We start from the raw sequence: 21,293 nt of genomic DNA on the forward strand, positions 1-21,293 counted from the left end.
TACCATCTAAATTCATGTAAAGAGATGCGCCCACCTAAGATTTGAATGCATTTGAAACTTGGTCTAAACCCCTCATCCAAGTTGGACACACATGATGGATGGATTGGATTTGTGAACCACATTTCATTGGGCTCAAAAAATAATTATAAATATTTTAATGGAAAGTAACCACCTCTCAACTCTTGTATGTGGTGTGGGCCACAGAAGTCACGGATTGACTTGATTTTTATGCCCCAGGCCCACCATGAAATGGTGCATCTGACTGATGGGGTAAATGTTCAACATACATCATGGTAGGGACCAAAGAACTCGGCCACACGGGGAGTTTCCATGAGCTCGACCGTATAGAACCTTCTCCCCACCCCCGCCCCCATATAGGCGATTTTTGTCGTCGCCGCCATTTATTTATTTACTTTTTAAGGTACCCCCAATCGATAAATAAATGAATAATTCATTTCTCATTCTCTCTCCGCCCCCGCACGACTCCACCACCTTCTTGACAGTGCAAGAGCTCGAAGAGATCGATCAACTTCTATTGAGATTGAGAGACATAGTCATTGGGCATTTGGAAGGAAAGCGCCCACGTGCTTCTTTCTCTCTGATGGCGTTATCATGGCCGCTGATCTTTCTCAGCTCTACTCGCCCACTCTCCACGGCCCCACCATCCGTACGATCGCATCTCCTTACCCGCCATCACCTTCCAACCATCTCAGCAACCGCCCTTTCCACTTCCCAACTTTCACTCCCCGACAAATCCCATCCCTTCATCACCACTCCCACAAAACCCCACGACCGGGTGCTGAAGATCACAGCCGCCCACTTCAACATCTCATTCCCACCGCTCATCTGTCCTCACGATCATTGGAGAATATGGACCTCGCTCTTCACAGCTGGTGCATTCGGCCTCTGGTACTACTTCCCACTCATCGATCCTGCCTTGATTCATTTCTTCTTTCCTCTTTTTATTTTGAGATTTTGATTCAGAGATGTCTGTTTTGAAATGGGATCGAAAGGCCGGAGAAGACGAAAGTGCGGAGTGCGCTGAGCGGCGCCCTGGTCAGCACTCTGGTGGCGCTCGCCACGACCAACCTCAGCATCATTGCTAGTGAGGTCCCGGTGTATTCTGTTGTCTTGGAGTATCTGCTGCCGGTCGCCATTCATTTGCTGCTCTTCAGAGCAGATCTGCGTCGCATCCTGCAGTCCATTGGGGCGCTGCTTTTGGTCTTCTTGCTTGGATCAGGTTACTCTTATTAGCGAATAGTAGGGCTTTTGATAGTAATTTACTTTGGATATCTACCAAAATTGTATATGCCAGCGTGGCCCCACCACGAAGATCACCTCGTGCAGACATTAGGTTGGTACACTTGTCAGGTGGGCCACACATGTACATCAATTTTAGACTGTTGTTAGTTCTCATCTAAATTTCCAGTGTTTCTGTATGTGGTGGCCCACTTGTTGGGTGGACCGATCTGATTTTCGTGTCAGGTGATCTTCATTGTTTTGGTCCACTGTATGCAGAGTCTTGAATGTTCTAGGCATGACTCGTTTGCACATGAACTAGGTTCGGGACTAAAACCATAAGTAGATGAGGATAAGGTCTTTCATTAGATGTTTCTTTTATAATTAGAATTAAGGAGACAGGAAATGATTAAAAAGGGAAAGTAAAAACAATCATAAAAGAAGGGTAAAAGATAGGATTGAAGAACGTTTGAATGTTGCTACCTTTAAGGTTGCCCCATACTATTATATCAGTTTGCAAGTGGGTTAAAAGCAAACCCGCCTGCAGGATACAACAAGCCCAACCTCTCGATCTGAGAATTGTGTCCTTATATTTGCAAAATCAAAGTGGGTGCCTACCAGACACAACAACCTCAAGTATGCCCAAGAATAAGAGAAATTACTAAGTTGTGTCATTCAGAATAGAATTACAAAATAGCAGAAAACCAAATCTTGGTCTAAGAAAGCAGTAGAGATTTGAGAGACAGGGAGAGAGAGAGGAGAGGCTGGAGTCTTTGGAGCATATTCAGACACTCTGAATAGATACAGACCCCTTCAGATGCTTTTTGATGGGTTTGCTATATTTAGAAATTTGCCATCTCCCCAATTCAAATTACAATGATCTCCAGATCCAACCCATCTAATCACACCTAATCGACCCAGGGGCACAATCCAACAGTCTAATCAAGCAAGTGCAAAGTGTACTTCAAGCGGCCTTCCTCATGCACGCACCACAATGGCCTTAGGGACTCATGTGCCTGCTGATGGGGTTGCTAAGCACCTATGAGCAAACATAGTAAGGCTTGCATACGAGAATACTATACTAGAAAATCAACCTTTTATGAAGCTTAAAATATTCCCATGTATTTCTGATGTGGGACTATTTTAAAAGACAAAAAAGGAGAGAGATGCAAAAATCACAAAGTCATTTTCATGAAAACAAAACCACACCTTTTCTCATCTTTTCAGAATTTCCATTTTCTTATTTTAATACAAAATTCATCATTGTTTTCATATCTACAAAATTGGCATTGAGTTTTAATCAAATAAGTGGTCCATTATTTGTTTGTTTATTTATTTATTTTGAAAAACACTGAAATAAACTGTATTTAATCATCAACCTATTTTATTTTTTAAGGTTTTTACCTTCATTACTTTCCTCCATTTGTGTTATTTGTTACTAATGTCTTAGAAATAAAAAGGTTGACCCCAATTTATTGGGCACGATACCTTTCACTGACATTGAAAATGCAACAGTGATCAAGAGCCTCCGTGTGATGTAGAAGGTATACCAGTATTGTAAACTTAAAAATTACATTATGTAGTTCTTTAATGTAGCTCTACACTACACAAATTGAAAATTACCATCCTGCAGTGACCACATCACGTCCTGGATTTTTCATCTGTTTTGGGTGGAATCCATCCAACTTAGAGCTGTTTTTCAATTACAAGTTCTGACATTTCATATCGTTACAGTTTCTCCTTTGAAAACTTGGAGGAGTTTCCCTTTGCTGATGTGTGTTCTGAAGTAACCATAGTTTTCAGCAAAAATTAGAAGGATTTATAACCATGGTCCTTTTCTAAATGCTATACAAATATGATATACAGAAACACATATAACACTGAAACAGCATACCACTTGATTCCACTAGTTGTAGCTATTGCAATTTTCAAAGTTTGAACAGTGTACAGGAACTCCCTCAAGCCTTCATCTACGTTCTGTGGGATCATCTTGAGAAGCTTCTTCGCTGCTTTGACCTGAAAAAGAAGCAAATCATTCCATATAAATGGTACCATATAACAAGAGAAGCTCTGTTTCTTACCTGTTTTCTGCTTGGAACAAATTGAAACATGTGAGGCCTTTCCTGCATAACAAATGGTTAACAATGTTGAAACTAGACCGAGGAAAATGATCATATAGTGATAGTCAACACAAATGAGTACATAAAGATTATGCAAGTTGATATGTAATATAATTAGCAATTTGGCAACTGAAATAAAATTGTGTATGGAACACAGTCTCATTTTCTAAAAGACTCTAATTGTCCAAAAGAAAATAAATAGTCCTGCAAGTCTGCACCGTTCAAATGCTGACTGATATTGCAGTATAATTATAAAACATATGCAGCTTTGTTAGATAATATGTACTACAGGGAAGGTGGAAGAGAGTCCAATCATTTGCACAAAACTTATTCTACTCAAAATTATAGAGTCATACTAAACCTCATTGAGTTGTGGATACCTTATGGTTAGTTTACAATATTCTAGGAAATGTGACATCAATTTGTTTGTTATGGCTAAACCAAGAAATCTCGCATCAAAACCTTTTTCCCGAGTCTCATGATCTTGCTCTTTAAACTATAGAACACAGATAGATGTAGATATAGACAACCTACAATAATTGGATCATTTGGAAAAACTGGAGTATCCAACTCAGATGCTTGGATATTTGCATAAGGTATCCGCTACTTAGAGACTTGGAATTCTAATTCAAATGGGGCTTTGAACTCCTAACATAGTTTTGTTGAACCATTGGTTTTTTTTTTTTTCTCCTTTCTTCTTCTTCTTCTTCTTCTTTTTTTTGACAAAATTGCTCACTCCATTCAGAAACTGTATCTGTTAATGAGGCACCTTATACGATTTTTTTTATGTACTTAGATGATGCATGGCTTGTTTTAAGATTAAAATATGTAAGTGGTTGTTTTAAGTTATCAAATTTGAAGAAAAAAGTCAAACTTGTGTACTAGTTGCTATTTTCTATGGATTGTTTTGTTTTGTTTATCATCTCCTCACTTTATGCAATGGATTAAGGGAGTTGTTGGTTTTATCCTCTATGAATTTTCCTTTTTCGAATTTTAAGCATGAACTCTTGCAAAAATTGCATGAATCTACGGTTGCCGCCTCCTCTAAAATTTCAGTGCACCCACGAATGATATAGGGCAAGGTGTTCCGTATCCGTTACGATACGCCTGTAAATGCCAATGTGTATAGGTAATGGCCATGACCGTTATGCGATACGGGGCAATTAGTTTTTTGGGACTGTCTCAGCCGTTATGGTAGCCGTAAAGGCCGTTACAGGGCATAATGATCGTTACCCCCATAACAGTCGGAAAACAACCACTTTTTTCTATTTAAATCTATCTCTCCTCAGCTTTTTCAAAAAGTTTCGTAGATCATTTTACAACAGATTTTGACCACTCTTACTAAAGTTTTTAAGATTAAAACTAAAAATTGAAGTGATTCGATTGAATAGATCTTGCAAAAAAAAATAAAAATGAAAAAGTAGTATTTATGCCTTTTTATTTCTAGTTGTAACACTTGATTGTAATGTGTAAACATTAGATACATATAATCATGTTCACAAATTCACTAGACGGCCCGATACAACATTCTCACCAAAGAGTGGACCATTACGCTACCATAGACATGTTCAAAACAAAAAATGAATACATATATAAAATATTTACATTGTTTTGGATTTTCTACATATTTTTTCATAATTTTTCAGTCAAAAGAACATTTTCAACTGTTATGGGAGTCGTAACGGTCGTAACGCCCTTGTAACGGCTGTTAGGGCCAATACCCGTATCGGTAATGGTGGTGACTATTACAGCCACCGTTGCCGATACGGAATACCTTGATCTAGGGTCACCTAATGAGTGTTTATGTGTGCAGATGGTACATTTTATTGCAAATATTACCTTTTTTATTTTTTTTTATATTACTCGGCCTGTGTACATCTTGTGCATGACTTTGCCTATGATTGATAATTGCAGTTCTTATCTTGGTTTCTCATTGAATGTCTTATTTAGTTGGGAATCATTTCGCAAAGAATCATGGATTAGATCTACACAAGGTTGTATTCAAACAGGCTATTGATGCAGGTCTCAAAGTCTGGTTCTGTAAAAGTGGAGAAGCTTATGAATGTCGAACGATACTCCTATGTGATGCACATTAGCTCGACTGTGAGATCTTTTGCTTTCAGTCATAAATGGATGGAAAATAGAACTTTGACAAAGTTCCAAAGTCTTACATATTACTTCTACGTTTTGTTGAAATTCTTGATACATATTGGCTAATATGATATGAATTTGTCAATAATCTGCTGACCTCTACCAAAATAAAGGGGTTTGGATCTTCCAATCTGATGGAGATTTGTAGGGCATCCTCCATCTACAGTTCGGGCTCCAATCCTTTTATTTTAGATTACATCTTCTCTATGATTCTGAAAAGTTGCATTCCCATAGCTTTTATCATGACAATGAACCTTGAGTGAGCAAACAAACTCCAATTCAAATACCTTATTATATGTCATTGAAGCTTTTAACACTGGATGTGTACTGTTTGGTAGCAACTGGCTCAAAACCTGGTAGAAAATTCAAGTGTTTTTTTCTTTTCTTTTTTTTTTCTTTCTTTTTTTTTTTTTTTTTTTTTTTGTGTGCAGGTTATGGGGGACTTGTTGGATCATCAAACTAGCTGGAATGCTGGAACATAATCTATTGTTGCAGTTTAATGCGGACCAGTGTATTTGGAAAAGTTGCACCAGTCCTCTATCTAGACCAGTGTATTTGGATGTAAGCTATTGCAGATTGCAATTTGTTATTGATTGTGCTTAAAAGATGAACTTCATTTCTCTAGTCTACTGATCACAGTGCTACGAAGGGAAACAACTTTTTGAATTTGATTGGGCTCACAAAATAAGATCTTGCCTCGTATTGTTGTGGACGATTCGCAAAGAACAACACTTCACAATTGCCCGATGCAAAAATGAAGAAATTTACAGAAGATGCTATCAAATTCAAAATGGATGACAGTATGTGGATTCATAATTTTCACACTACCCTTTGCATTTATGTTTTAATTGAAATACACATAAAGTTCGAAGTTTACTGTTTTTTCTTTCGTTTTTCTATGTATGAAGCATACCTTCAATGTCATGATATTTCCTTTCTTGGCTTTTTGCAGCTGCTGAACTGTATGACTTTGATGATGAGAAGGTGCATGTTGATTTCCCTAATTTTGATATTTGAAGATGGGCACTATGAGTTGCTGCTAATGTATTTAATTCTTTCATAAGTTCTGCTTATTGATTCATTGCCTTAAAAAATGTATCCCCACGCCCCATCATTTCCCTTCATCTCTGAAACCCTCACAGGGAGCTTCTGATTCCCTTCGAACTCTCTGTCCAAATAATTGGATCAATGTAAAATGGAGAAAATTGATGTCTCCTGCTTCTTCTGGATTATGCAGATTTGTCGTCCGTTCGCAGAACTGATCCGATTATAGCAACTTCAGAACACTTGGATTTAAGATGGATGGATGGGATGGAAGTTGGATCAAGTTGGTTGGGAGAAGCATTTTTGGTTTTGCTGCTGCAGCTACCACTGTGATTGCCATCAGCTGCGATTCCTTGGGCCTCGCGGAGTCTCTCATCATTGCTTTCCCTGCTTCTCATGGAGAGCTTGATCGGCCTCGTGAATAGGATCGAGAGGGCCTATATGGTCCTCGGCGATTACGGTGGCGACAACTTCTTGCTAACTCTTTGGGAAGCCCTTCCGTTCATTGCTGTCGTCAATGGACAGGTTCGTCTCTCAATCTGTTTCCATATACTTCAGCTTCTTCATTTTTGTTGAGTTATGTGGTTTATACTTTGATTTTATTTCATTTGATTGCAGAATTCTGCAACGATTTTGGAGAGCATCGTCAGGCGAGATTTTCTTTTTAGGGGATCTGGTTGGAGTACTGAATTTTTTATTCTTTTACTTTTATTTTTTATTTTTTTGAGTTTTTTCTATGGTGGATCTTGTGGTATTCTTGAAGGGATTGTCACATGTCGGCCATCTGCAGCTGCACAAGACAGACAAAGGACAGACGGAGCATGTTGAGTTTCTTCATATTTTCAGGTTTAGGTAAATCTTGTTTTTCTATTGCTTTGTAGATTCGATGTTTGATTTATGGGTCTTTTTTGCCCCGAAATCTCCCCTACATTGTCGCTGCTTCTTGATTTTATTTTCATCTTGAATTCCATCAATTCTAACTTAATGAGTACATGCATACAGCAACAAACATCTTCAAGTAGGCAGAGGAACTGTAAAAGCGAAATAATTACTCTCTACTGCCATTGATCCGAATTGTTTTTTTTTTTTTAATGAAATAAGGTATTTCCACCATGCTCTTTTTTAATAATTATTTAATAAGTAGGTTGATTAGATTGTTGAATGAATACATGGATATGAAAAACTAACGTTGAATCATGAGGGAATGGAAAACTACAAATTTCATCAGTTACTCTGCTCTACTTTCTAGTCCATGAATTTGTTTTTGTTTTTGTTTTTTAATTTTTTGTGAAATTCGATACAGTGGTTGATGAAGGATTTGTTTATTTATATATATGATGAATTCTGCCCCTTTTTCTCAATAATCAAGAAAATTAGAATTCCTCAAAAAATCATTTTCACTTGAAGGTATTCAACTCAGATCTGTTCACAAGTGCAAATTGGGTTAACTTTGTACATGAGTCTGTCCCTCATTCTGGGATCTTTTGTTGCAAACTTCTCTGGAAAGTAGAAATTAGCTATTGTTTCTAGCTTTTGATGCGTTGATGATATATATATATATATATATATATATATATTAATGGGATGTGATTGTAGGATGTGCATTTCCAATATATTAACTGTAAGTTGCAGCTATCTTTTTTATCTACTAAAAATTTTCAGTAAAACTATTTTTATTCAATGTATAGAATGTGATATTTCTAACAAAAAACAAGAGGCAATAACTTACAATGCATTTTGCATATTTACAAACAAGTCCGTCCACAAACATATTAGGATAGAGAATGTTAAAAATTCACCCTACGAAAAAAGCAAGGAACTTGTAACATTATGGTTAAGTTGGATTTCTGCCACCAATAACAATCCAGCCTCCGGTGGTGATAAACAATCGTAAACTTTAACTTTCTTTTGATCTTTTTTTACCAAAAAATCCAATTAGATTCTTGTTTCATGTACTTAAAGCATTACTAACATTACTTATTAACTTGAGCATCAGAAACAAAAAAAATAAAATTAAAATGAATATGAATGCCTTATTAACATTATGTTTGATAGTATTTAGCAGCAACTGGCAATGAGTATTGGTGCAACTCTTGTGACAGTGTACTAGCAGTCTGTAGTGCTAAATCCTCTGTTTGTTGCAACTTAAAAGTAGTCCATGGGGATCCATATGTGCTGATGAGCACAGGACTTGCATGTCATCGTAACGCTTGCTGTGCATCGCCTTTGTATTCTTTTTTACGAAAGAGTTACCAAAGGTGCACTTGGTGTTTCTAGGATTTGGTTTATGAGGGAGAAGAAGTATCTTATCCATCATTGTTATGGCTAAGTGACGCAGGGGAGGACGTGAGGTCGAGCACCGTCTTCCTCAAGAGGATAATTATTCCGAATCCACGGAACTTCTCTGGACTCCTCACAGAGACTTCTCGAATCCACGAGGAAAGAAAGCAGAAAATAGAAATAAATTCTAATAAATTCGAAATTGATTGATGAATAATTGATAATTCCATAATGTGTGTCCTTACACCATTAATATAGAAAAAAAAAATAAACTAAAATTCGTAATTACCAAAAATAGCAAAATTCTAACTCTAATAAAAATCCTAATTCTAATAAAACTCTTCTAAGGCCTAATTTCTAAAAATAAAAATTGCAAATAAACTTTCTCTAGAAGAGTCCTAGTATAACTAAAATTTATTTCTAAAAGGAAAGAAAATCTAAAACTCTAAAAAATATTTAAAAAATCGGAATTACTAAAAATAGTAAATTTTTTTCTAAAAATTCGTTTTTGAGCTGAAAGCGCACGTTTTCTGACGAAACGGACAGATGCGACCCACTTTGTGGGTCGGTTCACCTCGGATGGCCCGTTTCAGTAAAGATTGATAGGTTGCATGCCCCATAACAATACCCGGATCAAAAGTTATGGTTAATTCACCGTCCATCTTCTTTTGTCTCAACCATGCTGGGAACGTATATGTGATACGTTCTACATCAGACCCCTCCACTTGAAAAAAACTCGTCCTCGAGTTACGCAAGAGACTTGGCACATGAGTCTGAGATATCTTCTTACGCCGATGTTCATTAGTCCTTTTTTTGTACTTGGCATTAAGCTCTTGAGCTGACATAATATACGTACTCATGTTTTCCTTGACTTGACTAATATTGATCAGTTCCTTCACATCTGTCTTCAAGATCTTATATTTTTTCTGATAATGTGGACAATTAGGCGGACTTGCCCCTGAGATGGGATCAACGTAATTTTGCATATCTCGTATGGGAGGTAATTTATTGGGGAGTTCATCGAGCACAACCCCCTTGAACTCCTGCGATACTGGTTCCAAATCCTTTAGGATATTCACAGGCTCCACATATTTTTTCTCTTCAACTACTGCATATATGTCTCCCGTTTCCTTAGATTGTTTAACAAAGGCCTGTTCAGTCATGAGAGATTGTCCCTCTACTTTAGAAGTCTTGAGTTGGCTCACCGTTTCCATAGGGGTCACATGTTTTCCACTGATGAATCCTGTGGTTTGTTGCAACTCCGTTTTGACTTGATCACCTCTCGCCGACAAATAATAGGATTTCTCTGCATAACCCTTTAATGATTGGTTATCTTGCCAATAATTTTGATTTTGTTGGAATAATACCTGATCGTAATTGGTAGGGAAGAATCGCATGCACAATAACTTCTTCATCTGCGACCACATGCGGATTGGCGCCTTCATCATTCTCGTTCGCTCGAGTTGAAGTTGTTCCCACCAATTTGAAGCTTTGTCCGTCAACTTGTAGGCCACGAGTTTAACTTTCTTTTCTTCCATTATGTTCATGTAGTCGAAGAAACGTTCGACTTTAAGCAACCAATCGAGGAAGTCCTTGAAGTAGAGTTGACCATTAAAACTAGGAAAATCGACTTTCATCTTGAATTCTTGGTCCATCCGATCCATCTGATCAATGGCTCGTCTAGGATGCTGTAAAATCATGTCGCTAGATCCCACTTTATCAGAATTGATCCTGTGGTTCACTGATAGCGTCGCCCTACGATTAATATGATTACGAATTCTAGCAATTGTTGATGGTGGATCACCACCATGAACACGGAGCTGCTTTAGGGCCTCCGCCAAACGATCCGCCATGCGATCGATGGAAGCCTGCAGCCCTTGCATGGCTTGCCGATTCTCTCGCCGTGCTGCTTCGAAAGCTGCCGCCGTTAAAGGTAAATTTTCTGAAGCACCGCCCATGGGATTGTTGCCCGACCCGTCGTTAGAAGCCATCAATCCGAGGAGAAACCTCGCTTTGATACCAAATTGACGCAAGGGAGGACGTGAGGTCGAGCACCGTCTTCCTCAAGAGGATAATTATTCCGAATCCACGGAACTTCTCTGGACTCCTCACAGAGACTTCTCGAATCCACGAGGAAAGAAAGCAGAAAATAGAAATAAATTCTAATAAATTCGAAATTGATTGATGAATAATTGATAATTCCATAATGTGTGTCCTTACACCATTAATATAGAAAAAAATAAACTAAAATTCGTAATTACCAAAAATAGCAAAATTCTAACTCTAATAAAAATCCTAATTCTAATAAAACTCTTCTAAGGCCTAATTTCTAAAAATAAAAATTGCAAATAAACTTTCTCTAGAAGAGTCCTAGTATAACTAAAATTTATTTCTAAAAGGAAAGAAAATCTAAAACTCTAAAAAATATTAAAAAAATCGGAATTACTAAAAATAGTAAATTTTTTTCTAAAAATTCGTTTTTGAGCTGAAAGCGCACGTTTTCTGACGAAACGGACAGATGCGACCCACTTTGTGGGTCGGTTCACCTCGGATGGCCCGTTTCAGTAAAGATTGATAGGTTGCATGCCCCATAACAATACCCGGATCAAAAGTTATGGTTAATTCACCGTCCATCTTCTTTTGTCTCAACCATGCTGGGAACGTATCTGTGATACGTTCTACATCACTAAGTTTGTAATAAAAACTTTCTTTGTTTTGTAACAATTGGTGATGAAGCTGCACGACAGTAGGTGTGTTGTCAGCTCTGCAGATTTTACCTGTTCCCTGTTCTGCATAGCCTTTGGTTTGCTCATTTAAAATGTGGTGCTATATTTTGGTTTCGTAGGTTAGTTTGACAAAAGTATTCACAATCAACAACTAATTTGATTTTGGGAGAAGAAAATACCCTTTTGAGTAATTCTGAACTGATTTTCCTGAAGCTGGTGCTTCCCTGCTGCACCATAACCATTGCATGGTTACTACACCCCATGCATCACGCATTGTTATAAAGATTAAGCTTTCCACTAAAGTTGAAATACTACTTTCTCACATAAAGTAACCTGGAACATTTCTAGAAAGTCTGAAAGACAACGAATCTCCTTTAAACTCTCCAAAAGTTTAGTATTCACCTAATTAGGATAAAACTCCCACATTCCTACATAAGGGTATCAATACCAAACATTTACCATATTTGTATTTTTCTCGTTTAAATATCATTTCCAAGCACAAGTTTCAGGAAATACAAAACCAACCATCCTTACAAAAGTCCTAGAATATGGGTGTTTGATCGTTATGGCCTAACCGGAAAATAACAATCTGTAAATCCAGGAAAAGGGACTCTGTATGACCTTGTAAGCATATGACAGGAGTAAAAGTATGTTCTGTCAACTAAAATTTTGAATAAGGCGATATTTATGTTCTATATTTGTATTTGGAACAACATGGCAAATTCTTTTAACGATATGCCACGAAACAAAACTGATCCATCAACCAAACTGTAGTGGTAAAATATCGATTTTTTCCTCCCTTGTATTTGTCTTTTTAATGCTTTTCCATTCCAGGAAACTTCGAAGAACATATTGGAAATTGGATATCCAAGAGATGACACTAGATATGAAAATTCACCTCAATCAGAGTATATTGACCTCCCCCAGTACAGGCAAGCAACACGTGTATTCGCAGCAACCATTACTCACAAACAGCTTTGATTCTGTTCACTCATCATTATCTCCTAGCTTTGCCACACTACTGACAAGTTGTTCAACAGAAAATTTGAAAGGTATGATATGCAAACAAGAAGTGTTGTAGTCTTGCCATATTGTTGTGTAGATTTTCTTTTGTACATTGTTCAAAAAGCTTGTGGCCTGACTGAAAGCTTGGTTGAGTTGACCTGTTCAAAACGGGAGCAAAACATTCCAAGTTGATGATTCACTTGGAGTATTAGTAGTTTCAACCCAGCAAGTTTCTGGCTTGTTGAAACCGAAGTAAAACTTTCAGTTTCTTCTGGGAATTGCTGGCATTTTGTTTGGTATCATCTTTTTGTTGATTCCATCCACTCCTTTACCGCTTCCAACACAAGGAAAACCCAATTGAAATTGGTGAACTTTTGGCTTGTATTATTGGTTTATGTTGGCTTGTAATTGAAAGGTCCCCTTCACGATTACACTTGTGATCTGTTTTCTCTCTGTACCAATTTCTTCTGACCGAGGTTTACGAATGCTGCAGAGGCACCCGAACCAATGGAAACAGAATTCGTGTCCCAAATCATTGTATTGTTTTTTCTTGACCATTCATTTCTTTGATAACAATGTTCCTGCTACTCCAATATATGTTTATTTATTTATTTTGTTCTTTTTTTTAGCAGAGATACTTGTTGGATTCTTTTGATTACACAACTAGCTCAAAGTATTTGTTAGAGTCAGAACCTACATCGAGTAATTTGATTACACATTGGATTGCAGGGATATGGACCGCGAAGACGATCAACCCAACAGTGCCATCTATGTTCAACAAGCTAATGCATGAAGTGGCTTGAGGAGAGGTTTACCAGTTCGGTCTTCTCCATTTCATTGGACAGTGGCCAATCTAGGAGCGGACCACATGAAGGATTTTTATTTATTTATATGTATTCAAGACCATTTTCAACATATTATTGTAAATATTATATATTTTATTGTAAAGTAATACAATTTTTGTTTAATATTCATTTTTAATTGTACCCTAACATTTTTTAGGTTTCAAATATTAAAAAATACAGGTTCCAATCGAAAAAAAAATTACTGGCTTTTGCCATGGGTTGCACGGCTTTTAACAGTGCTTCTCAAACCTTTGCCGGCGCTTCTCAAACCTTTGTTGTGCTTTGGAAGACATTTATCGACACTTGGACAAACTTTTATTTGACGTTTTTAATGTTCCTAGGCGCCTTTTCAATGATTACTGGTGGCCAGCAACGGTGCTTCAGAAGACTTTTACCAGTGTTTGGACAGACTTTTGCCGGCGCTTTTTCCGCTTTCCCAGACGCTTTTTTAGTGATTACTAAAGCTTATCCTGGTATTTTTGACCTTTGCTGGTGCTTTTGAACACCGATAAAAGTCATTTTTCTTGTAATATATTTAGAAATCAATTTCAAACCTCAAAGAAAAAATGCAAAGAAGGATTTAAAGGTAACAGCAAGATGCATCATAAAAATTAGGGAAGAAAACCATAATGGTCCATTCATCCGGTAGGTTTCTGTTGAACTGAGTGAACGGCCAGTGGTCCAACTCAATCTATGTGTATGTCCCGCCTAGTGATGGGTTGTTCTAACTTCTTCAAGTAATCCTCGTGGTATAGCCACTAGTTTTACAGGTATGATGAGAGGTGCTTTTGTCATTTTAAGTTATTAATATGAGTAGCCCGGCCAAGGGCAAATGCATATACCCTGCACTCAACACCAAAACAAACAAGACTTCTACCTGTTACACGCAACGGGTAAAACATTTGTATTCTATCTCGACCACCGAATTTCTTGTGTGACATGCACTTGGTGCAAACAACCCCATAAACAACTCCTGTAGGCTAGATTCTTAGTAGCAATGTAAAACCATGCCTAAAATTTCCAAGTTAACAATGTGCGGTTTGCACGTGTTTTGGACCATGATGACTCTTGGAATATTATCTATTCATCCTAATTAGACTAATTTGATGACCGGACTGTATAGAATATACACACCATTTAGGCCACACACATAACCTATGGTTGGCATCCCCTCTTACATTATTTCTTGTGTTTAGGCCCAACTCAGTTGTGGATGGAGATGAATTTTTGTCTTATGCCCTAAAATTTCAGGCATACCTAATTTAGGGACTGGATGTCAGGCACACAAAATAGTGGGCTTAGAGCTCGATTGTTGTTCGAGCTGTGCTGTAGGCCCACCTTAAAGGCATGCATGAAAGTCATACATATCCATTCATCAGGTTGCCAACACTGTAGAAAACTATACATGATATAAAACAAAATTACTCAAGAATACAAGTGTGGCCCACTTGATGATCTTTGGGTTGGGACCTACCTTTCTAGGGATGGGTGCCATATACATTGTCACTTTAGCTATATAAATTCCTAAATGTAAGAGTGCAACCTACAGTTGTTATGAAACTCAAGAGTTCCAAACAATGACAAAAGCATGAAATCCTTTTATTTTTGAACGTCCCCTTCGAAAAGTGCCAATGATTTGCAAATGGACTCATTTGCTAAGCCCTCGTGTCTGTGCTTCAAGCTCATGTATGGAATCACATGTTGCAACATGGGATATAAGTGTGAGATCCCATCCATCCATTAGGTTGGTCTGACCTTTTACATGTTTTCCTTAAATAAATCTGGTCCACTAAGCATGTGGCCCCTTAAAAGTAGATCAACCAAATTCTTGGGCTAGGGAATGAATATGGTGATATTTTTCTGATGGATGGTTGGATTTTGGCTTCATAGTTCCATGCTGGCATTATGGCATGTAGATGAGCTTTGGTGCTCGAGCATATGGGCTTAACAAAGCTCTCGAAAGTTGATGGATGTGAGATTGTAAATGGGATAGAAAAAGTATGATTTGTAACCCACCACCAACAACTATTAATTTGGGTATATTTGATACATCAGAACACTTCCTTTTCCCTTATGCTAGCTAACAGGTGTGTAGAGTTAAGCACTTGAACACAAGCATCCAGAATGAAAATTAAGCTAATAACTTATCTCTCCGCATCAGGTAGGATACATTTTTTTCAGTTTATTCTTCTTTACAAAAAGGTGGGAGCACACTGCCTGTAATTTTTTGATATGAAAAACAACCATTTACAATCCTAAGGAAAGACAAAAAAAAAAAAAGAAAAAAAGAAAAATCCAAACAAAGGCAAGGCTAAACCAAACAAAATCAGCCACCTCAAACCAACAACATACGTGCCTAAACATTTCTCGGAGAAGCTAGGAGTCATGAACAACCATAACTTAAATCCACTTATGGTCATCGCTTTAGAGCAAATATTGCAGAGGAAAAAAAAAAAAAAATCAATGAAAGCATCTTATTTATAAATTTATTATATTCTTTCCTTCCCTTTGCCCATAATGTTACAGTCTAGAAAAGAACTCCCGTTCTTACTTTATATCTGACTCCAAATCCTATCCACATGAATTTCCAATCCAATTCTGAATTCGCATCTTCAAAGGTTGGTTGACATTATTGATGGTGGTGCAATGCATTTTCTCAATAGTGAAGGTTCACATAATTCTGAATTTTTTTGGAATGATTCATTTATAAATATAAAAACCCGTTTAATTTGTGATATGCTTCTCATAATGTGATTTTGTGAAAGGTTCAATACTGATAGGAATGTTACCTTTGTCAATTGCCAAGAAATCTCCCCTAAAATATTGATCTAATCCATCCACATGTGGGACTTCTTTTTATATTTATTTATTGCCAAACCATGGATGGGATGATTAGGTTTTTTTGATAAAATTGATTCTTTAGAACCGTAAGCAATAGATGATGGGCCTAACAGATAGATGGCTCACTGCTGAATAGGCCTACTTTCCCATAAATTATGTTGATTGTCCACTTAATAGTTATTTTTCAGATGGTATGCTTATTGGTGGGATTTTTACATGGTGGCCTAAAAACTGTGTTATGAATGTAATGCACGACCCATATTGCTTGGTTAGAGCCAAGTGTCCCCTTGCAAGTATAAAACTGTATATTATGGTGCCTTTAGAGCATATGATGATTTCCACACTTTTTTTTGGCATCACAAAAGTCCAACTCAAAAATCACCACATGATAACAAGTGATTACTCTTACACTCCACATACATAGATGTGGGAAGGTGAAAGAACTTTGTGTAATTGATTGAAAAACACAAAATATAAAAATATACATAAAACACCACTCTTCTTCGTCTGAATGTTTGCTTAGCCTACATTTGTCTAGACCATTGGGAAAAGAAAAAAAAAAAAAAAGACCACTAGCTAGGCTACATTGGTTAGATCATCCAGCTCATAGATTAAGTTATCTTGTTGTTAAGGTGGGCCAAAATTTGAAAACAAAGAGACAGCTGAGACATTTTTTTTTTTCTCTTTTTCTTTTTTTTTTTTTTTTTTTTTTTTTTTTTTTTGCTTGCAGAAATGTGGGAGCACACCACATGTAATTTTATTTATTTGAAAATGTTCTTTACAACCATTCAAGAAGGTGTAAATGCAACAAACAACTACAACACATATCATGAAAGACCAAGCAAAATACACAAAATTACAAAGAGGAGAAAACAACTAAAACTTTTTTTCTTTCAGCCACAAAACTATACAATTAACACACTTACCCTAGCTCCAATCCTATTACCATCATTGCTATTTAGTAAATACCATGGAAGGAAAAATCAAAGAAAGCATTCCATCAACAAATATATAGAATTCTCTTCTTCCCTTCCTCCAAAGTGCTAGAGTCCAGAAAAGCATCCCTACACCTACTCCATATCCAACTCCAAATCCTAACCACATTAATTCCCAATCATATTTCCTTTCAGATTGCAATGTTGACAAAGTGGGCGATGGTGCACTCTTTGCATCTTCGCATTTGTTTGCTAGTGGAGGTCCACACAATCCTAAGTTTCCTTTGAATGATTCATTATTAAATGTAAGAAACTGCCGACTTTGTGGTATTTTGCCTATGAGGAAATTCTGTGAGAGATTCAAAACTGCAAGGAATGTTAGCTCTGTTAGCTGCCAAGGGATCTCTTCAGACAATTTATTATGTGAGAGATCTAATGATTCTAGATCCCTTAGATTCTGTAGTGATGTTGGAATTCCGCCTGTTAAATCATTGTTGGACATATTAAGCACAAGGAGTGACTTTAGATCCCCAATTGATTCTGGGATATGCCCATAAAATTTGTTCCTTGAGAGATCCACTACAGTGAAGGCAGTAAGGATCTTTACCACTTCCATCATTAGCCCTTTGCTCACTACAGACACTTTGTTTTGATAGTATATGGAACTTCTACCGTGTATGATCATTTGCCCTTTGCTCACTACAGACACTTTGTTTTGATAGTATATGGAACTTCTACCGTATATCATTTTTCCAAGGACCAAAGATTGGGATTTGTCGTCTTCCATCATTGCCTTCCAGCTCTTGAACATATTTGATGGCAAATTACCCTCAAAGCTATTGAAAGAGACGTCGAAAATTTGTAACAGAGGAAAAGCTTGATTTGTTAGAGGATGCCCAATTGTGCCATGAAATTGGTTGGATCTCAAGACGAAAACACGCAACTGGGATAAAGCTTCCGACCAAAAAGGGAAGGTGTCATGTATTTGATTGTTTGCAAGGTTTAATACCTCTAACATTTTGCAATTGACCAAAGACCTTGGCACTTGACCCTCTAATTGATTCCCACTGAGATCAAGCATTTCTATGTTACATCCCTCTTTAAATGTCTGAAGTAAGGTGCCATTGAAAGCATTTCCTTGAAGATTCAACACACTGAGGCTATCACCAATCTCACCCAAACATGGTGGAATCTGACCAATGAAGTGATTGTGAGATAAATCAAGGACTGTTAGGTATGTTGCATTGCAAACTGATCGAGGAATTTCACCACCAAGGCTATTGTTTGAAACTGAAAAAAAAAAGATGGAAGGTGGTGGGATAGGAAGTGAGCCTTCTAGGTTGTTGGAGCTAATGTCCAGAACACTGAAGTCACTCAACAAAAGATGGGGAGATGGTACTATTCCCTGCAGAACATTGTGAGATAGATTTAAAGAGTTTAAAGACCCATTGCCAACCTCCCATATCCATTTGGGTATTTCACCACTAATTTTATTGTTGGAAAGGTCCAATTGCCTCAACTGCTCTTGATTTCTCAAGAAATTTGGAAGTGTGCTGATGTTGCAAGAACGTAACAACAAAGATTGAAACTGGGGGATGGAAACAAATGTGGAATTACCACTGCCATATTGGACTGACAAGTTGTTATCTGAAAGATCCAAAGAGTAAAGGTTTTTGAGGTTTTGAAATAAGCCTAGCTCCACAACACCACTGAAATCATTGGAAGAAAGGTAAAGTTCTCGAAGGTTGGTAAGTTGAAAGATAAATCTGGGTATCATCCCCTGAAATTTATTGCTATCCAAATAGAGGTTCTCCAGCTGTGAAGAAGAGTGGAACTCGCCAAGTTGACCGCTAAGTTGGTTACCTCCCAGATACAACCCTTGTAATGATGGAAGTGAAAGCAATGATGATGGAATGGTCCCATTGAGCAAATTATTCCATAAGCTGATCTGTTTGAGATTCAGAAGCCCGTTTCCATATGAAGAAGGAATTGGGCCGCTCAATCTATTGTATGAAAGATCCAAGTATTGCAGTTTGGTAAGGTTCCAAAGTGAGGATGGTAATGATCCTGACAAGTTGCAATTGCTGAGGGCTAAATCAGTCAAGAATTTGAGATTACCGAGAGAATCTGGTAACTTTCCTGATAATCCAGTGTATGAAAGGATCAATCGCTGTAGAGTATTGTTTTGAGGGAACTCCGGCAAATTGATAGCTACAAGTGGATTGTCTGATATGTCGATGATTTGTAGATTTGGCAGCTGGAAAACACTGTCAGGGAATTTTCCATGCAATCCACACTCTGTAAGGAGCAGGGATGTCCAGGAGGATAAGTTGCCTATGAAATTGGGCACTGCAGATGAGAGATTGTTTCGACTGATATCGAGTTCAGATAAGAAATGGAGCTGTGAAAGGGAAGAATAGATGGAGCTTGAAAGACCACATTCTTGTAATATCAACTTGCGGAGACTCCCTGGGAGGCTGGGCACTGCAGAGGAGAGATTGGTATAGCTGAGGTCGAGTTCAGATAAGAAATGGAGCTGTGAAAGGGAAGAATAGATGGAGCTTGAAAGACTACAATTATATAAGATCAACTTGCGGAGACTCCCTGGGAAGCTGGGCACTGCAGAGGAGAGATTGTTATAGCTGAGGTCGAGTTCAGATAAGAAATGGAGATGTGAAAGGGAAGAAAAGATGGAGCCTGAAAGAAGACAATCTATTAAGCTCAACTTGCGGAGATTAGGGAGTGGCAAATCTAAGGTCTGGCCCTGCAGTAAGATGTGTACCCAGTCCAGATAGAGTTCACTCAGATTGGACAGGTTTTGGACGACTGCTCCAATGCTTGGGTTTTCGAGTTTCAGGTATTTACCGGAGGAACCATTCCAATATTCATTGGAAGAAAGATCGAGAGAAACCAAAGTGGTCAAGCGGGAGATTTCCCGTGGGATTTGGCCGTAAAAGGATAGGTGAGAGAGGTTGAGATGGGTCAAACTGGTGAGCTGGTCAAACCCAGATGGGATTGGAGAGGGATCGAAGTAATTGTCAGCGAGGTTGAGCTTCTGCAGGCTCCGAAGACGAAAGAGGCTTTCAAAATCAATCCGACCAGAGATAAAGAGCTCACTGAGGTCGAGGCTGATCACGTGACCAGTGGGTCCATCGCACGTGATGCGTTCCCAAGAGCAGCAATCGGTATTGTTTGAATTCCAAGAGGGGAGAGTAGAGAGGCTGTAACGAGAGAAGTGAAAACCATGCTTGAGGTGGAGTAAAGCAGAGAAGTGATGATGGTTGCATTGTTGGGTAGTGAGAAAGAGAAGAGATGATAAAAAGAAGAGAATGAGAAATGCTGGGTTGTTTTTAGAAGAAAAGAAGAGAGCCATTGGTCAATGATAGATGGGTGTTGGGAGTTTGGGATGTGTAGGAATAGGAAGCGTCAGCTTTATTTATAGACAAAGAGTGAAGAGGTTACTACTGTTAAGACTCATACGTGTGAAATACGACTCGTGGTGCCCGTTTGATTTTCCAAATTCCAATATATGTGTGGCCCACCATGAAGTATGTGGCTTATCCACACCGTCCATTCATTAATTCAGCTTAATTTAGTTAATTAGAAAACAATTGAGGAAGATCAAAATCTCAAGTGCACCACATGCAAAAGGGAATTTAACACCGACCGTTAAAAACTTCATGGGGCCACTATTTCCTTTGGTGTGGTCCACTTGAGCTTTGGATATGAATTATTTTTGGACTCATTTACTAAAATGATCTCTTCAAATAGATGAACGGTGTGGATATAATAAATACAACATTGTGATGCCCATGCAACTTTGATCTCATTTGACGAGCTCGGCAAGCGTCAGCGGTACGGGGATTTCCAGCCAAAGTCTTTCCCATGAAGTTCCTGCATTGTGATGCTAATGGGGCCCACCGTGATGTCTATGAGAAATCCACACCGTGCATCCGTTTTGAGAGATTATTATAGTATCTAAGACCAAAAATGAGGTGGATCCAAAAATCAAGTGCGCCGCACGGGAGGAAACAGTAGGAATACAGTGACCACGGTTTGAAACATTAGTATGGCCAGAAACTTTCATCTCAGGCAAAATTTTGGGTG

At 37.9% G+C, this 21,293-nt stretch overlaps 3 protein-coding genes across 7 annotated transcripts; 2 read left to right on the forward strand and 1 right to left on the reverse strand.

Moving 5' to 3' along the window:
- The first annotated feature begins 442 nt into the window (after window positions 1-442).
- On the forward strand, window positions 443-7,093 carry LOC131255184 (uncharacterized). The gene is made up of 4 exons (XM_058255881.1): window positions 443-909; window positions 1,014-1,240; window positions 6,463-6,494; window positions 6,748-7,093. The coding sequence occupies exons 1-4, from the start codon at window positions 443-445 to the stop codon at window positions 6,781-6,783; spliced, it is 762 nt and encodes a 253-aa protein (XP_058111864.1). The 3' UTR covers window positions 6,784-7,093.
- A 324-nt stretch (window positions 7,094-7,417) lies between these two features.
- LOC131255765 (uncharacterized) lies at window positions 7,418-13,573 on the forward strand. Of its 5 annotated transcripts, XM_058256575.1 has the most exons (4): window positions 7,418-7,655; window positions 12,395-12,612; window positions 13,059-13,102; window positions 13,195-13,573. In XM_058256575.1, the coding sequence occupies exons 2-4, from the start codon at window positions 12,435-12,437 to the stop codon at window positions 13,366-13,368; spliced, it is 396 nt and encodes a 131-aa protein (XP_058112558.1). In that variant the 5' UTR covers window positions 7,418-7,655; window positions 12,395-12,434; the 3' UTR covers window positions 13,369-13,573. The 5 variants fall into 5 exon arrangements, 3 of the variants coding, with proteins under 3 accessions (XP_058112558.1, XP_058112556.1, XP_058112557.1); XR_009176383.1 differs by lacking the exon at window positions 7,418-7,655 and having other exon boundaries at window positions 11,527-12,612; window positions 13,295-13,573; XM_058256573.1 differs by lacking the exon at window positions 7,418-7,655 and having other exon boundaries at window positions 11,527-12,612.
- A 3,466-nt stretch (window positions 13,574-17,039) lies between these two features.
- LOC131255185 (receptor-like protein 7) lies at window positions 17,040-20,559 on the reverse strand. The gene is made up of 3 exons (XM_058255882.1): window positions 19,969-20,559; window positions 17,221-19,587; window positions 17,040-17,066 (listed from the first exon to the last, which is right to left on the reverse strand). Exons 1-3 carry the CDS (start codon window positions 20,557-20,559, stop codon window positions 17,040-17,042), a joined length of 2,985 nt encoding a protein of 994 aa, XP_058111865.1.
- Between the last annotated feature and the right edge of the window lie 734 nt (window positions 20,560-21,293).

This window comes from Magnolia sinica, chromosome 9, assembly GCF_029962835.1.
Source record: "Magnolia sinica isolate HGM2019 chromosome 9, MsV1, whole genome shotgun sequence".
Taxonomy (NCBI): Eukaryota; Viridiplantae; Streptophyta; class Magnoliopsida; order Magnoliales; family Magnoliaceae; genus Magnolia; species Magnolia sinica.

Excerpts from the sequence above, each read along its gene's own strand:
- LOC131255184 (XM_058255881.1), top strand. The coding sequence starts at position 443 with ATGAATAATTCATTTCTCATTCTCTCTCCGCCCCCGCACGACTCCACC. Across the intron at positions 910-1,013 it reads GCTGGTGCATTCGGCCTCTG|GCCGGAGAAGACGAAAGTGC; the intron begins GTACTACTTCCC and ends TGGGATCGAAAG. Across the intron at positions 6,495-6,747 it reads ATGACTTTGATGATGAGAAG|ATTTGTCGTCCGTTCGCAGA; the intron begins GTGCATGTTGAT and ends TGGATTATGCAG.
- LOC131255765 (XM_058256573.1), top strand. The coding sequence starts at position 12,378 with ATGCTTTTCCATTCCAGGAAACTTCGAAGAACATATTGGAAATTGGAT. Across the intron at positions 12,613-13,058 it reads TTCAACAGAAAATTTGAAAG|AGGCACCCGAACCAATGGAA; the intron begins GTATGATATGCA and ends CGAATGCTGCAG. Across the intron at positions 13,103-13,194 it reads AATTCGTGTCCCAAATCATT|CAGAGATACTTGTTGGATTC; the intron begins GTATTGTTTTTT and ends TCTTTTTTTTAG.
- LOC131255185 (XM_058255882.1), bottom strand. The coding sequence starts at position 20,559 with ATGGCTCTCTTCTTTTCTTCTAAAAACAACCCAGCATTTCTCATTCTC. Across the intron at positions 19,588-19,968 it reads GTGAACTCTATCTGGACTGG|CTCCATTTCTTATCTGAACT; the intron begins GTACACATCTTA and ends TCCCTTTCACAG. Across the intron at positions 17,067-17,220 it reads CTTTGATTTTTCCTTCCATG|TTGTTTGTTGCATTTACACC; the intron begins GTATTTACTAAA and ends TATGTGTTGTAG.